This window comes from Plectropomus leopardus, chromosome 12 (genome assembly GCF_026936395.1).
Source record: "Plectropomus leopardus strain MGB_pleo_1.0 chromosome 12, ASM2693639v1, whole genome shotgun sequence".
NCBI lineage: Eukaryota > Metazoa > Chordata > Actinopteri > Perciformes > Serranidae > Plectropomus > Plectropomus leopardus.
The window spans coordinates 16,221,356-16,239,069 of NC_142187.1; the positions used below are offsets into that span (position 1 = coordinate 16,221,356).

Sequence of the window (17,714 nt, forward strand, 5' to 3'; positions counted from 1 at the left end):
GTTGTTATGATTTTGCATTTTAGCATCTGCCGCTTATTGCTTAAAAAACTGAGAAGGGATGGCAGGGCAGTAGCAGCGGAGGCTATTTAAACATGTTGCTGAATTTTTCTTGAATGATGACAAAGCCCATCCGATCTCACCGCAAGCTGCATCAAGGCAGTCAGGCTACTTACCCTAGAAGATGGTCCATCATGGACACATGTTTAAACTGGTAATGGCAACACAAATCAACGCAACTGGATTGACTTAGCGTGGCCAAGAGTGCTAAAAAAAAAGCCCTATGAGCTTGACCTAAGCCATCAAATGTGTGTCTTTGGGAAACAAGAACTCTAGGTTAACAGCAGTAGAGAGAGGGAGCTCGGTAATAAAGTGCACAGAAAGATAGACTTTATTTGACCATGTTTCCAAAGTGGTGCATTAGACAAAACAGACTTTAAGATGCTGCCTAAATGACTTGTATTGTGGGACCTGGAACGTTTTTGTAACATACAAATCCATGCCCTCTCATATTGCCGATTCTGAAAAGAACTACTTCTTGATGAAGTTGATCAGCGCTGCACCATGACCTGAAGGGGTGCTGCCACAGGAATCTACACCCTGTTCTGGCCTCCTCAAATCAAAGTGGGAACTGGGCAGATCTCACCTCTGCTTATTTCGTCCGCATGACTCGTGTGACGATGTGCTCCAGGGCCAGGATTGGTTTGAGCCCAGGGTTGAAGATGTGCTGAAGTCGGGGAAGAAGAGAGCATCTTTACTGCAGTGGCTTTAGTACAAAGTGGTTAACAATACCCTCTGAGTCTGGCACAAGTTTAACTGCATCATACTGCAGAATATATTGCAGTGATACAAATATATCTAAAAAATTACTCAAATGGGTATGTAGTGACCTTAGTTCCAGGAAACTGATTAAATATGAACGTGGCAATCTTCTGCTAATGAAAGACCTTTGCAAAGAACAGGAGAGTAAAGTGGTATTAATTAGTGGCATTTGCTACTTGGGGGCTGCAGATCAAGCTGTAAAAATAGCATCAACTAATTATCACCTTTTGATAGGGCGAACAGTCACTCATTCACACACCGAGCATGCATGGAGCAATTCATTTGTCATCTTGTTTGTGTTTAATCTGCTACAATTCATTTCTGCCTTAAAGTACATCATTATATTATATTACATTGTATTATATTATATTACATTCTATTCTATTGTATTATATTATGTGTTGTTTTCAGATCTAAAGGCAAATTCTCCTTGGGGACTCTCATAGAAAACTGTACAGTAGGTCGTTGGACTCCAGAGATGAAGTATCATCTATATATAACAGATGTGGTCTTGATGCTGAACTGTTAAGTCTGAAGAATGAAATCAACTGGAAGGACGTGCCAGAAGTCACATCCGGTGTTACATGCTCAGACTTGGTTTGGTCTTTTGAGATGTGCAGTGGTGGCAACATTGACATAAAAATCTTGACATGCTTGGGCATCTGGTGGCTCAGTGGATGGAGCGGGCGCCCCATGTATAGAGGCTGAGTCCTCGCCGCTGCGGCCACGGGCTCAATTCTGGCCTCGGCCCTTTGCTGCTTGACATGCATTTGACCTGATAATAGCAATTTTACATCTGCAGTGCTGCATTTGAATGAAACTATATTTCTTTGCCTGCATGTACAGTACTGTACAGTTGATCCAGAGTACATACAGTACAGCAGCTGTGAGTGTATATCCACAAAAAGCCTTTGACCAAAGAATCTTTCTTCCCTGCTCTCCCTACCAGCTGTTGGTCATAGGTTCAGCCCTGTGTCAGATGTTCCAGCTCCCTAGGTTATTTCAGTTACTCTAGACAGCACCGATGTTTAGCAGTGAGTCCTAAATCACAGGAGGACCTTTCCTCACTCTCCAGCGATAAACAAAGAGATTGGGTGGGGGTGAAGATGATGTTGCCTCTGGTCACAGATAGAGAGCGCCATCGTGACAGCACCCATGCCGTCTACAGCTTTTATCTACCTCTGCTTTTTATAGTCAGAGGCCCTTCATGTGACTCTTCCTGGTGTACTCAGAGCATGTGAAAGGCAAAGAGGCTGTCTCTTAGGAAATAGGCAACTTCACAACAAACAGCACCTCGGGGACCAGAGGAAAAGCCTGAGTGTGCAAAGTCTGTTGGAGTGAGCGTAAGAAAGTCTGTAGGTCTGAGCCAGACGACGGCTTAATGTTTATACACTGGAGGAAGTAATTATGGAGTACAGTTTGAAGTTGATGAACAATATAGATTAAGAGTGAGGGAAGGAGGGGAGGCAGAGAGCTGGAAAGAGGGAAAGAGAAGCAGATGGAGGTGATCTGTCATGCCTCTCCTCCCTGTAAGTCAGACGTCCATATTTAGTTGGAGAGAGGGAAGGCCTTGCAGTAATGTAAACAAAGCCTGAGAGAGAGAGGCAGAGAGAGTACATCAACACTAATGTTTGAGTTTATTGCCCAGTACGGCAGTCAGCGTGGTCCCTAGGAAGAGACAAGAGAGGGGCTGACAGGTTTCAAATAAAGATAAAGAGTCTGGTAGAGAGGTCGTTGTGTTGACTTTTTAGACCTCTTTTTGGAAAGAAGTGTATTTGAGTTTTAACAAAAGAGTTTTTAAAGGAATCTTGAGTGTGCCCAGATTTAGTTTAAAATGAGGAAGCAAGGATTGGAAGAGAAGCACTAGCTTTTCCTGGACTTTGGATATCATGAGAGACAGCCACAGAAACTGACGGACCTTTTCATATGCCATGTCACGGAAAACACCTGTAAAGTTTGTTTGAGTAACCAGAGAGATCAGATTGTTCCTTGGACAAAAATCAAGAACAAGCAAAGTGTCAACTACCTTACTTCTGAGCATCCTCTGTTCACCATGAGCGAGCTGTGCTCTGAGAGCTCTGAAGATGAGCAGCCTGAAGTTGAGGAGAGGCCACAGGACAGAAGAGTGACCAGACTGCCTGTCATTCAGCTCATGTCCAGGTCCAAAGCAGGCTCCCCGGGAGGATCCCCGAGGATCTCGCCCAAAGATTCCCCCCGCGGGTCTCCTCGAAACTCCCCACTGCTGTTCAGGAAGCTGCTGGTGAATCGCAGCATCAACCTCCAGAGGCGCCGCTTCACTCTGGCCCACACACCCAGGTAGAGTCCTTAACTCTTAGGCCAAGAAAGATGGTAAATACAACAGATGTACTTTCTTAAATTCATATCCCAATATGCAACCCTTAGTTTTTTACGAGCACTTGAGGGAGCAGTGTTTCAAATTCAGGGCAATTTAGTGGAATCTAACGATGAAGATTGCAGATTGCAGCCAGCTAAAACTTCTCCCAATTAGAATTACTTCAATGTTCATTGTTCTGGAGGGTTTTACAGGTAGCAAAATTATCCACAGAGATCTACTCCTCTCCAAAATAAACGGACGCAGTGATTAAAACCGAGAAAAACGCTGAGAAAAGCCATTTCACATTTATCAGTTTTTCTGACACTACTTGTAGCGGGGGCGGGCTACTAACTCTGACATCAAACAAACCCAGGGCTTTCACTAGATTTTTACCCAGTAGCCTGCTATTCGCTTCCTGTGTGAATGTTAAGCCAGACGATAATGCTTTCTTCTAAACCTAACCAAATGCTGTCTTTGCCTAAACGTAACCATGGTCTTTTGTTGCTAGAACATGAGGAAATAAAGAAAAAAAGACTTTATGCATGTCACGAGCTGAAACCTTACATTTTCTGTGAAAACGGCAGTGTATTTTGAAAAGACACAGTGCATATAACAAGCATATGCAGGAGGGTACTTCGCGCTTTATATGTAGACGTGAATTTCCAATGACAAAGCAGCGGTATTTGACGAGTTGGGATGAAAACATGTTGCTGTGTTTATGTAAACTGCTCATTCTAAGCTTGAAAATACACAGTAATTCTTATTTTCAAGTGATTATACAGTAAAGAATACATAGTTATGAACATTATAATAATGATAATAATAATAATCCGTTTCTGCCTGTATATCCCTCTGAATCCTACACACTGGACCTTTAAGCCAACATTTAAAAACTTAGAACAGTATCAGTTTTTGTTCTTTACTAGAATTGCTGGTTAATGTTTTAGTCAGTCTGTGCGTGTTCTTTAAGTAGAAGGTAGTACTTGTCACATGGCTGTGGACTGCTACTCTACTCAGCTGTAGATGTATTGTTGCTTTATTTTTGTGCAGGCAGCAGCTTTTATGCTATAACAGTGTTTGCCCTCAAGCATATGTTGTAAAATTGATACTGACCACAAGATGTATTGCCGCATTTCAGTTAAACACACTGTCCTCGACACAAACAGCCGTTGTTTCTGTGAAATTCTACTAAATAAAATTCTCATAGACCAGCTGAGAATATTACACAACAGATGTAGGATGGTCGCTGTTAGGACTTTTTGGTTTCTTTATGCTTTGTTTGCTTGGTTTGCTCGTGGCTGCATTTGATTCAGAAGATAGTGGATTTTGTTGCAAAGGTCAGTAGTGAGAGTAGGATTTCAGAAGCATGGTTTCAGTGCTTAATTTCCGACAGGTGAATGTGTTTTTCCAGAGCTTTTGTGTTCCTACTGAGGGGCATCGTCTCAGCAAACACAGCTGGACGACATCCCTGCAGACACTGGATCAGCAGTTTGTTATTCCACTTCTTTGTTGAGCAAGTGCTTAAATCTGTCAGTGACAAGAGCACACCTATAGCTTGTAACAAGGTGTTTCCTGCTTAGCTTAAAACATATCTTAACTTTTCATCCATTATAGTGGCCATAACGCTTCTCTTGTTTGTAAAGAGTAGAGCTGTCTTGTCATCAGCCAGCTCTTCTCCGCTATGTGTTGATAGCTTTAGTTTTATGAGCCCATTTGCATTAGATCTGACCCATGATTGTAATGCAAATTAAACATTTACTTGCGTAATGATGTCAACAGGACCTGACACATATGTGTTGATGGATTTACAAACCTTTTTGTTACACGGTACAGTGTATTTCCTCTTTAAATACGTGTTTAGGTTTTTTCACATTAAGAGCCTGTTGTGGAACATTGTTAAGCATTGTAATACCCACTTTTCCGCACAAGCCTGCGTTCACATCCTAAATGTTTACCCCTCACTCCTCAACGTACACACACTCAGACGTAGAGACCTAGCAGCTCTGGGCTGTTACAAGGTGTCTTCAACTATTTGCAGATCACATCCACCACAGTGAAATAAAATTAAAAGCACAGAAGAAACTTCAGCCAGTGCTGTAAAACCCTGTCTCCATTTTATTGGCAAGAAATGCATATTAAACATTCCTGAAGGAGTCAAATAGAGAGCTCAAAAAGTGTTTATAAGTTCATTCACCTTTATAAACATGTAGTCCCCCAGGCGTTTAATGGTCTCCGACTTGAGATTTAAAGACACATTTCTTTTCCAGAGTTTACTGCAACTCTTTAAAACGGTTTCATTAATTTCAGCGTGTCTGTTGAAAATCTAAATATTAGAGGGCAAAAGTCCAGTTGAGGGGATTTTTGAAGGCTCAATCTGGAAAGTAAGATGCCGGCAGATCTTCAACACGTCAGAGCTTTAATATTGTACAGCTCCGAGGTCAGGTCACTGGAAGTGTCCCTCTGCGGGGTATGTGCAGTGTCCCATAATGTCAGTGCTGAAATAAATGGATGGAGATGAGTTATAGCAGGATGGCTGGCAAGGAGGAGGAATTAAACAAACTGGGAGTCCGGCGGAAAATAAATGTCGCATGCGGCTTAAATATAGAACATACGCACAAAGTTATTTTCACTAACTGTCTAAGTTGATTAAGCTTCTCTTTCCACTCCAGAGACATCACGTCAAATGGGTTTTTTTGTAAAAAAACATTTCATGAAAATTGTTTTTTGCAAGCCAGCTCCGAGGTGACAGCCAGTTTTTTTTCCATTATGTCTTTCATTGATAAATTTAGAACAATTTCTGGGCTGATAGAAAAGTAATCACTTTATTTGATGCACGTCTTCATTTCTTTGGCTTTGAATATTGATTTCTGAGGTGACTACATCGGAGTTAACATGAGCAACTCAAGTATTACTAACATAGCTTACACAATATTGGCTATGTGCATATACTACATGTACAACTATATATTATTAAAGTATGTGTTGTCTAATTTTCAAAATATTTGGGAACACATATCAAGATATATGACAATACAACCTTATTGCAACATACTACACAATAGTAACAAAATAGAAAGTGGGAAAAAACATGGATTTGTGTTAGGGATGTACAATAATATAGGGTCGGTAAAGATTTTTAAAAGTGAATATCGACCTTGAAATTAACATTTCTGCTGATATGATAGGCAAATAAGTTAATGCTGTATTTATGCCACGTTAATAAGTTGAAATAGCTCAATTTTTTCCGGGTTGTGACAATTGTCGGGATTGTCTCAGAGAAAGCATCTTCTTAAAGTGGGATGAATTTTACAGTTTTGTTTAAAAATGTTACATTTTACAAGTAACCTGAGTTGACGTTGGTTTCTTTTTTCGCCTCGTGAATGTGTACATTTTGAAAAGGAATTTTTTAATGTCTGCATCTGCCAGTGAGCCATCATGATCAGAGTAGGCATAATAAGATGTTAATTCCACTGCAGAAAATACTGCAATTAGGCGGAAAGAAGTATGTGCATATATCAGCGTCAGAATCTGCAGTCCAGAAAAATTCGTTATATAGTGGTATATCAGATATCAGCAAAAAAACAGTATATTGGTCATTTCTAAATTGTGTGATATAATCTCTAATAATTTGCATGTGAGTAATGGGCTTTGAAAGAATTTATGCAACAAGTCATTTGTTAAATAATGTGAAGATGATAGTCAGAAAATGCTATAGTTTTTTCCTTTCAAAATGAGTGATTTTAGAGTAGTTTGGAATTTTGAATAAGTGTCATAATTAGCCTGAAGAAATTACGTCAGGTCTGCACGCCCTCCCCTCAGTCAGGTATATATTACAATTCTAGCAGCAGAACAAAAAAATAGTTACATTCAGGATGTTCACACATTCTCTGAATGAAAGTTGGCATTGCATTTTCTGCCCTTTTCCACTAGAGGATGCTGTGTTGTGAAACGATGGCACTGTGCATCAGAAGGTTTCTGTGTCTGTGATGGTAACAGTTTAGGAAAGACATTAACCTTTGCTGATGTGAGTGGATAGGGGCCCTAATATTTCTGGAGGTTTAAAAAGAAAATATTGTTAGTACCTCAGTTATGTTTGCAGCCTTTTCCTTCAGCTTGAAATAAACATGAAGCTTTCTGGTGAACAGTAGAGAAAATGGGCAAAGTCATCAATATAGCAAAATGAAAATCACAAGAGTTTCTCCAAGAAAACGTTTACTTAGTAACTTTAGTTACATATTTTTTTGTGTTTTACCTCCAAATAGTTCATTAATAGGTTTCATGCCGACATTTGACCCATTCCCTGAGGCATTACAAGACACCACTATTTATCAAGTATAAAAAAATATAGCTTTAGTTAACAAATATACAGACCCAAAAGACAGGTACATTTTAGTAATAACATACAAGATTAATATGCTTCTATATGCTTCTATATATTTACCTCTTAAAAGGACAATTCACCCCAAAAATCAAAAATACATATTTTTCCACTCAACCGTAGCGCTGTTGTTCAGTCTAGATTGTTTTGGTGTGAGCTGCCGAGTGTTGGAGATATAGGCCGCAGAGATGTTTGCCTTCTCTCCAGGATAATGGAGTTAGACGGTGCTCGGCTTCTGGTGCTCAAAGCAGCAAAAATACACTTGAATCTCAACAGCGATGTCTCTTTTCAAAACATGACCTGATCCAAGATAATCCATAGACCTTGTTGTGAGCAGTTTCATGTAGGATTTTTTCTTTCTACTGAACTACACCCACTGTTTGTCACTGTCACAATATGCTGTTGACCGTGGCGCAGCAGCAGGTGCAGCAGCCCTGGTGGCCTAATGGATCAGGCACTGGCATCGTAAGCCAGGGATTGTGAGTTTGAGTGCCATCCAGGGAGCACAGCAGAGTGGCGCAGCGGAAGCGTGCTGGGCCCATAACCCAGAGGTCGATAGATCGAAACTATCCTCTGCTATGTCAGCATTTTACACATTGATGATGAAACTCTCTCTGCTTATATTCGATTCACCATTAACCATAAGTCACAGTAGCTGTGGCATACAGGAACTGTAGCAAAGAGGGTAATGGTCACAGCCATCAACATGTTTACCTTGACTTTTTTAGTTTTGGGATGCAGGTATGATGCTGCTGCCGTGTTTGACTTTAAGATAAGCATACTGGCAACTCCCAAAGCAAAGGATGCATGATAGGCAAGTCGTGTAACACATCAGCATCAACTTCTAATGTGACATACATATAACATACCCATATTAACCTCCCTGTCATAAGGCAGTTCATTTCAGCCTCTGCTCCAGAGGGTAAGGAGCTCCTGGTCCTCATTGCCTCCCTAGTTTGCAGACATTTTGGATGGATGTTTTTCTTCTTTGAGTGTTTGAATGTTGAACACATAGCATATTATCAGAACATCACATTTTTTCTGTACTGCCGGCTGACCTGTTTACACAGACATCGGTTTAGTGATGTTACTGCCCCAAACTAGAGATAACTCTGTCCCCGATTCTGCGTTCTTACCTTCCATAAAGAACAGCGAGGCAGAATAACAGCACCACATCCCTGCAATGAACAGGCAGTGTACAATGGGCTCAGTTCCTCTTTAAACTTTGGGGTTTTTTTTGGCATTTTTGCCTTTATTGGATAGGACAGAGTGACAGCGTGAAGGGGGGAGAGAGAGGGGATGATATGTTGCAAAGGGCCGTAAGCTGGAGTCAAACACATGACCGCTGCGGCAAGGACACTGCCTTCACACATGTGGTGTCTGCTCCATCCACTGAGCCACCGGACACCCCATCTTCAAACCTTGTTGTGAGACCTCTGAACTGTCTATGCTGACCAACAGTTGTGTCCTCAATAACTTGACCAACCACAGGGCATCTGCAGCCGGCAGGATGCATAAAGCACAATAAAGTCCTAATGACTTTTTTTGCTTCCCAAAATTAAAACAGCCTAAGTTTACGTTTTGATTGATGTATGACATTGTGATCCTTTACCCTTTTTGCTACAGTTCCTGTACGCTGCGACTTATGGTTAATGGTGACTGGAATTAAAGCAGAGAGAGTTTAATCATGGATGTGTAAAATGCTGACATAGCAGAGGATAGTTTCGATCTATCGACCTCTGGGTTATGGGCCCAGCACGCTTCCGCTGCGCCACTCTGCTATGCACCCCAGATGGGACTCGAACCCACAATCCCTGGCTTAGGAGGCCAGTGCCTTATCCATTAGGCCACTGGGGCTGCTGTGCCTGTTAGAAACTGATGACCACACCTCATTGATCAAAGACAGTATGAACAGGACGGAAGTCTGTATGTGAAGTAAGATCAGGGAATCATCAAAGTGTTAATAACCGGCCCGATGCCACCTAGTTCGAATAAATTCGAAGGCAGACATGCAGCTGATACTGCCTATGTTGGGCAACTCACACCAAAACAACCTAGATCAATAAATAGCTCTACAGATAAGAGGATTTTTACTTTTGGGTGAATTTTTTCCTTTGAAACTGATTCCAATAAGGGTCTTTTTCTCTCATTTTCCAGGCTAACTTGATGCTTATCATGGACGGTAATAAACCTCAGATGTGTTGTAACGGACACTTCCTGTCTGCTTCCTCCCTCACATCATGAAAAACGAGATGTTTCCATCCTTTGTTAATCACGTCTCCGCTGCAGTATTTTCACAGGCACGTTTGTGACGACACCAAATATTTGTTTTAATGGTGAGGAGGATATTGTGTGAATCAAATGGATTATATCGTTGCATGAGAGGAGAACTCGATATTAAAAAGGAAAATGGAATCACACACACAATATTGAAGTATTGATTGACCAGTGCACCATTGTTGCTGCTGGCATGGAGGCAGGCTGGTTACACGAAAAGAGAAACTGTAAACACTCTCATAGAGAAAAAAACTTACTAACTTACTTAATACTACAATATAGCACTTTTTTTCTCCTTTCACCTCTTCTCGTCCCACTCCAACCCTAGTACATTTGGTCCACTTTCTTATGCCATTCTCTCTCTTCATGCAATTTGCTTTGCCGCTCTCTTTCTCTCCACCCCTTCTCTTTCCCTCCACAATATCTCTCTCGCTCTCTCTCTCTCGCTCTCACTCTCGGGGGAGATAGTGTTGTTGTTTGTTGTTTTAAGCCTGAGTTTGGTCCCACCACTCTCAGGAGAGAAGAGAGAGCAGAAGTCGGTTATGGCCAACTGACAGGGACTACATGGGACGGCCCACTCCAGGGAGCATCTGATGGGATTATAACACCCTTTCCAGCTCACTTTTTTTTCCTTTTTTTTTTCGCTCCCCCCCAGTAAGATTAACTCTGCTCAGTTTTTTGGATTTTTAAAGACAGAAAACACCATTGTTGAGGAGTTTGGTTTGCAGCTCATTTGGATGAAATCAAGCTTTCTATTTCCCATGTAGAAGTACGGGAAGGGAAAAAACTGCGACAGAAGCGTTTGTCTTGGCACATCTGTGGTGAGCTGAAAGGAGAACGAGTGCAGAAGTAGTCCCAGATGAGCACTGACAGCTGACACCATCCTCAATTTCCCTTGATTTGATTCAGCCCACGTCTTTCGATGTCAGTGAGGTGATATGTTAACTGGTCTCTGACAGCCAAGACTCTTTGCGTTTTTAGGCTGTTCACACACGTGTGCTGAGCTGAACTTTTCTGATTCTTCCTTTTCGACAAAAACAAATGGACATATCCTTAACGCCGGGACCGAAAGCTTGACCGCTAAATGAATTTCCAGTTTTATTCTGCACTGAACTGAAAGTGAATGGCTTCTAGCTCATAACTTTTTTCTTATAAGTATAGAGAATACTCAGCAGGCCTGACTTACTGTTGCCCTCACTTTTATTCTTGCTCCTACCAGTTGACGCTGATGAGACTCTCGTGTTTTGCATATTGGTGTTGTTTTACATTTGTCTTTCTTGGACCTGTTTTTCCTGCTTTGTCCTGTCAGAAGGACCCATAACTTGTGACCACAGACAGCATCTCTCCTTTTTGATTCATGACAACATGAAAGTTTACTTTGTTTATCCCTCACCTCCCAAAGCTGCTATTTTGATGCCTCTGTGAACTCATCCCACCTTTTTTGAACCTGCCAATAAAATGATGAACAAAGACTCTCGCTTTTCAAGGAAGATGCACAGTAACTTCTCCACCCGCAGACACTCGTGCATTGGGTATGTATCCGGTTGTGTTTTGTTATTGTGAGTACTGTCACTGATTAAGCATAATGCAGGTGCAAAGATTCAGGAAGCACTGGGGAGCTGATTTCTGTTTTTACCTTTAACAGTACATAAAATGAAGTCAGCTGAAGGGGAACTGTTTGACACTGCTGCTCTGTTGCTGATTACAGTCGTGTAGCATTTTGTTGGTGTTTATCAGGCAGGTTTTCATGTTTCAAGACTGCATAAAATATGAAAAGTTGTTTAAGATGGAAAACATTTTGACATGGACATTAATCTCATGGCATCTCTCAGACGGGTTAAAGCTGCAGTTTGGTTTGCCCCAGTGATAGCAAATACTTATCTGGTGATGAGTCTGCACCTGTATCCTGTCTCACTGTAACCCTGTCTAATGCCAAAACGTAAAACATTTTCCTAAGTGATCTGATGTGTGCGAGCCAGTGGATGTTGTAGTTGGTGTGCTGGGTGCTGCGGTTGGCGGTGTAGGCCTCGGGGTGGCATGGTGGATCGATGACTCTGTCCACTGATGGCCCTCCTTGGGGTGCATGGACCCAAGCCAAGCCGAGCCGTCCGTGTTAGGCACGGTATGACTGTCATGTGGTCCAGGACTTTTTAGTTTCATAAGAGGAATGAAGAAATATCGACGCACTGTGGAAAAGTGTGCAGCAGATAACATCTCTGTTTTCTATCTTGTCCTCTTGGAAACAAAACAGTGCGTCAGATTAACTCACTTTAGAGTTAAATTATGGTCTCTTGTCTGATGAGACTGATTGATTTAATTGTTGTAACTTGATACAACTGTGCAATCACCAGGCCGAACTCAAAAAAAAAAAACATAAAATCTACTACAGCTGTCATGGGATCCCTGCAGGACTCCTTATTGTGTAAGTTTGCATAGACTGAAAACAGACACTCAACAAGGAGGATTTTTTTGCACACACAGAATATGAATATCAAGGAGGTCAACATGACTCTGTGCATTGTGTAAGATAAGTCACAGAGATGCATCATTAAAATAAGCCTCAAAAGCTGCACAGATTCATAAAGTATCATGCTCTTCCTCTTTACGCTGGAAGGAAAAAGAAACATTTCAGAACTGTTGTGGGATTTTTTTTCTCCCTTTTTTTTGCAATGTGTGGTGCTTTTCTGAACTCTGGGCATAAGACATGTGCTTCACAAGTGTCATCTGAACTCCTCCAGCTGTGAGCCTGTTTGGATCATATGAGGAGATCAAAGCAGGAGATTTTAGACCACAGCCATGGATACAGAAGTACAGAAGGGAACAGAACAAGCCTCTATTCTCTTTACCTGATTTGTTGTTGGGAGCTTCACATCAAAGCTCAAAACTTGTTTTTAATTTTCAGTGCCAGTGAAGACAATGATGTATTTATAGTACGGTAATGGAGATGATATGGTTTATGCCTGTTTAGAATAGCTAAGGTTGTAATTCTTTTGTAAATAAATAATTTTCTCCGATCTTGTTTAACTGAGACAAAGCAGTCTCTTGTAATCCAGATGTGTCCATCACAACAGAGACAGCTCTTATCCTCACTTGTACTAACAGTACCAGGGCACTATTCATCCTCTGACCGCCCCACACACGCACAAACACACACACACACACACACACACACACACACACACACACACACACACACACACACACACACACTCACTCACTCCCACGCTCCTAGTAACCTTCCCAACAATGCTTTTTATGGCTTCTCTGGCAGTGAGATACATTTAAAGAACACAGTGTCACTGCATTAAGCTGGACAAGCTCTTAGTCAGTATCATAAGAAGATAGTCCGTGCATCCATTCAGCTTATAACAGTTTGACATTTATCTAGAGCAGAGAACGATGGGACGAGTGAGGTGAGAGCGAGAGGGATGCAACGGCCAACCAAGTGGGGGGAAGAGATAATTTAGACAACAAGAGGGTAAAGGCACAGATGAGAGGGCTGTGAAGAAGCGATAGAGAGGACGTGGGTTGAGATAGGACTGCTCTCAGAGCAGAGATAAAGACAGGAAGGAGAGGGTTAGGCTTAGAGACAGTGGCAAAAACAGAATAAAAAGATACTTCCAAGAGGCAGAAAGTAATTGTGACGGAAAGAATAATGAGGGAAAACAACAAAAAAAGTGTCAAGTGAGGCCATTCAACCAAAGGGCAACGGTGTCAATGTCAGAGGTCCCAATATAGCTGCGAGCCCCCCTCCTCAAACATGCACCCAGATTAGTCAATAGAGCCTAGAGCCTGTGTGGCTGTGGCGGGCTGGCTGCTGTGTGCGTCACTGCTGTACTCCATATTTTCAGCATGACTGATTTCCCCAATCGCCTCCAGAGCCTCATCGATTCGTGAGGCTGGCACCAACAGCAGCAGCATCAGTGTACAACACTGCTGAAATTCAAAAGTGTTATAGTTTTGTGAGAGGACACAGGCGTCTTCATCCAAAAGAGATTAAAAAAAAACAGATCAGATCAGATATACTGCTACTTTAGATGTTGGTCTAAGGGGGATTTGGGGTGTTATCATTAGACATAATTTAAAATCTTAAACAGTGAAATCTGTAACAGACCTAACAAAATAATAAATCACAATGTGTTGCTTTGTTTTACTTTTTTATTGGTGAAAGAAAAATGGATTTCAGCAAAAGAAAAATCCTCCTATGTGTCCTCTTATGTGTTGGATATTAGGATAACTTTTCATGGTAACCACTAGAGGGGGAAATGGACTAAGTTATACTCAGAGAGCGTTTTAGAACAGCGACCTCATGCAGACAGAGCAGTTGCTGGATCAAGTAATAAAGACAACTTGGTGGTTTGACGGATTATATTTCTATTTTCAGGCGACTGGAAAAAGGCAAAAGGCAGTGTTGTATCGCTAATTCAGCTTTCATGGTGCTGTGGAGAGTTGTAGTATTGTAGAGGGGTGTATGTATATGTGCTTTGTGAGGCAGAATTAACACTTATTCACCTTTTTTCTTTGAAACGTACGGTAGCTTCAGATTGCCAGTTAGACACTCTGAAACTCTTCAATTCTGTACTCATTATATTAATTTAATATAGTATTTTTGGGCTTAAATCACTAAATGTTGTTATTCTTATTCACCATTTTATAATTTTGCTGCTGCTAGAATTAGTATTTACATCTATTGCACATCTATTTACTCTGCTCTTAGGTTCATCCCTGTTTTTTCTTATCTCCGCTTTGATGATGAAGGGTGTTGTGTGTTATTAATATTGTAAATGCCTGTAATTCAGGGCTATGTAGGAAAACAGACTTGACTTTACAGCCAGCTGCTTCACCTTTGTAACATCTAGACTCAATAGTTTGTACACTGTTTGTTTGTACATATATGTTGCCTCGGCCACTTGAGGCAACATATATACAGCACAAAATGCAGTACAGAGGAAATAGCATTACAGCCAAAATACAAATTACAAATTATACAAATTATTCTTAGTTACAGACATTTGATTTGAGGAAAAGTAGAGCACCCCTTTTATATTGGAATGAATATTAAGTGTTATCAGTTAGCTCTGAGCTCACCAATCATTATTATTTTTTTAATTAGATTTTTTTTTTTTACACTTTCTTAAAATTAGATTTTCAAGAAACAAACAACACATACACATATTAACACACAAAGACACAATTTACAAATTGTTTAAAAAATAAAAGAATATATTGTTTAATTCTCCTGCAGCTAGTATTCACCACATCCAACTCCACCATAGAGTAGAAACAAATAGATGCTGTGTTATGTGTCAAGCCAGCAGCAGTTCCTCAGATAATATTTAAGAACAGATTATATACTATATTACTTGTATATACTATTGCAATACCAAGGCTATGTGTGTGTATATATATATATATATATATATATATATATATAAAGTGCAAAAAGGTACATAAAGAAAATATTGGTATATACAAAAAGGGGAATACCTATATATATTTATACTAACTATTAGAGGTGCCTCTGTCTATTTATCTAACCTTATAAATATATAAAGATTTTTTTTTATTTAAAATTATTTTGATCTGCCGGACACTAATGGACACTAATCTACTGCATGTACAATTTCTCTGACATGCACCTATTAAAACATATGCAGTTTCCGTGCAAACAACATAAACATGGACACATATTTACTGTAGCTTACACACTGGGTCAGCACTTTTTTTTCTGAGATGAAACGGAGATGTGGCTGCTGCATTTTATGGCCCTTATTTTTTCCTACAAACAATCCCCTACTGAAGGAGTGGCTACCTGCCATCTGGGCATGTGCATGGACCTGAGTACATATGAATGTGCATTTAATGTGTGCTCCTGAGTGTGTTTGCATGTCCTGTACGTGCATTCGTTAGTAAGTTCCGATGTGCGTAAGTCCTGGCTTTTTTCAGCTGTGTGTGTGTGTTTGCATGTGTGCGTGCAAATCTGTCATCTCCCCAATCCCCAAATCAGACGAGCCCCAAACTCCTCTGTCATGCTAGCAGATGGCAGCCTAATGAATCATGAGGCGACACACTGATAGCCTTTACTACAGTACATGCTGTAACACGGCGTTTGACATCACTGAGAGTCAGTTAAATATAGTCTGCGAGCAACAGCCACATGCTGACACCTGGTGCTGCTGCTTTGTTACGTATGCAGCGTATTAGATGACATTTGTACCGTGAAGTAATTTATTTAGTTTGTTTGCATTTCTCCCGCCCCGTGGCAATCACCTTAATTTGAAGTGACCAGAGCAACTGCAGTGTTTGTTCGGGTGCTTTTGAAGAGATGAAACATGCTGTAAGCTGGAACTTTGTAACATAGATACTGTAGATTGCTGCATCATAATGAGTGCTGGATTCAAAAAGTTATTATATAAGTAAGGAAGGATTTTTTTTTTCTCAAAGGAAGCAGTCATTTTGGGAATAATCCTTCCTGGAGATCCTGTTTCAGATGTAGGAAACTACTAATGGAAGTGCACAGCTCTGCACATGTGAATATGCCTTTGTGTGTGTGTGTGTGTGTGTGTGTGTGTGTGTGTGTGTGTGTGTGTGTGTGCACTCTATTCTTCTGCAGCTGCTTTTTTAACCTCCTGACCTCTGCTGTACCCAACACTGGGTCCCTCTGCAAACTCACATTGTAATGCTGAGCATAACTGAAACAAACACAAAGTTACTTTAAATTCCGGTGGAGATCCCAGTTTCCAAAGATAGTCAACATGCTTAATTTAGGAAAATGTGTGTGTAAAGCTGCACAACACATTGATAATATTTCCATTTCATGTAATTATGCAGGAACATAACACTTTGGGTTTAAATCTAATTTTTGTATAATTTATAGTTTGATGTACATTCTACAACATTTTGTGTGATATCTAATGAATAAGCAACCCATAAATGGCAATGTAATGCCACGTACTTAACGTTAAGGTACATAGGTTTGGTTTAAGCTAGTAATGTTATGTAGGTTAGGCTCAGGAGAGAAAAGTTACATAGGTTAGGTTTAGGCAAAAACACATTGTGATGAGGTACCTTAAAATAACTATTCACTTGGTTTCACACAGGATGCAAAACAACCGTCTCTTAGGGGAAAGTTGTGTGTGTGTGTCCTGTCCACCACGCCAACGTGCCTACATACATGGACTTTTGCTCTCTATACTACTTTCTTCTTCACTTCCCCCACATATTGGTCACATGACTGCAGCCTTCTCAATTCCATGGGTCACCAATTGTGATGCATTATTTTTTTGTAGATATAAGTACGGACAGTGTATGAGAACAGTCAGTTTCAGACAGTAGTAATTTTTGCATATATTACGTGGCCACACAAGCATTTTGTTATGGCATAATGCAACATATATTTTAGGGCATTCCTGTGGTATAAGGTCTGGAAGAAGCAGGTGAAAAATTTGCAGCACTCATGTAAGCATGGCAGCTGTTTTTGATTTGTAATGGTGAGACAGCAGCAACATTGAGAAATGAGTGGCTGTGTCTGGATTACTCATCTTTTTTTTATTGGTGAGTTGTAGGAAATTGTGAACACTATGCCTCCAACTCGTACCATACTCCAGTTTTCCAAAATGTTTAGTTCAGTGACCATTTTTTTGACCTGATTGAATTATCTAAAGTTACTATTGTAAAATGGGAATGTTTGTGACCCAGCTAGGAGAACCAAGCACTGGCCTCCAGTCTTCATCAACTTTCTAATTTTTTGGCTAAACATTAAACTGAAATATTTTACCAAAAACATTTGTTTTGTGGATGTTACATAAGTAGTACAGTTACAGAATTTCGATTCATATTTGATCAACACGGGCAGTGATTGATATGATCGACAGCTGCATTAAAGGCTCATCGGCTCTGATTGGT

General features: G+C 40.6%; 1 protein-coding gene and 2 non-coding genes across 7 annotated transcripts in view; 1 reads left to right on the plus strand and 2 right to left on the minus strand.

Annotated features, from left to right (window-relative positions):
• Positions 1-17,714, plus strand: part of pde4ca (phosphodiesterase 4C, cAMP-specific a) — a 66,969-nt gene that overhangs the window by 6,211 nt on the left and 43,044 nt on the right. The window contains exon 1 of one of the 5 annotated variants that reach the window (XM_088085286.1): positions 2,694-3,135. The exons of 2 other annotated variants lie outside the window; for them this stretch is intronic. In XM_088085286.1, coding sequence (XP_087941412.1) covers positions 2,873-3,135 — 263 coding nt within the window. In that variant the 5' untranslated portion in view covers positions 2,694-2,872. Of the gene's footprint in view, positions 1-2,693; positions 3,136-10,081; positions 11,342-17,714 lie in introns of those variants that run through there. 2 more of the 5 variants (XM_088085287.1, XM_042497493.2) reach the window with 2 other exon arrangements.
• Positions 9,242-9,313, minus strand: trnam-cau (transfer RNA methionine (anticodon CAU)). The gene has a single exon. It is a non-coding gene; the product is annotated as a tRNA-Met (tRNA).
• trnar-ccu (transfer RNA arginine (anticodon CCU)) lies at positions 9,317-9,389 on the minus strand. The gene has a single exon. It is a non-coding gene; the product is annotated as a tRNA-Arg (tRNA).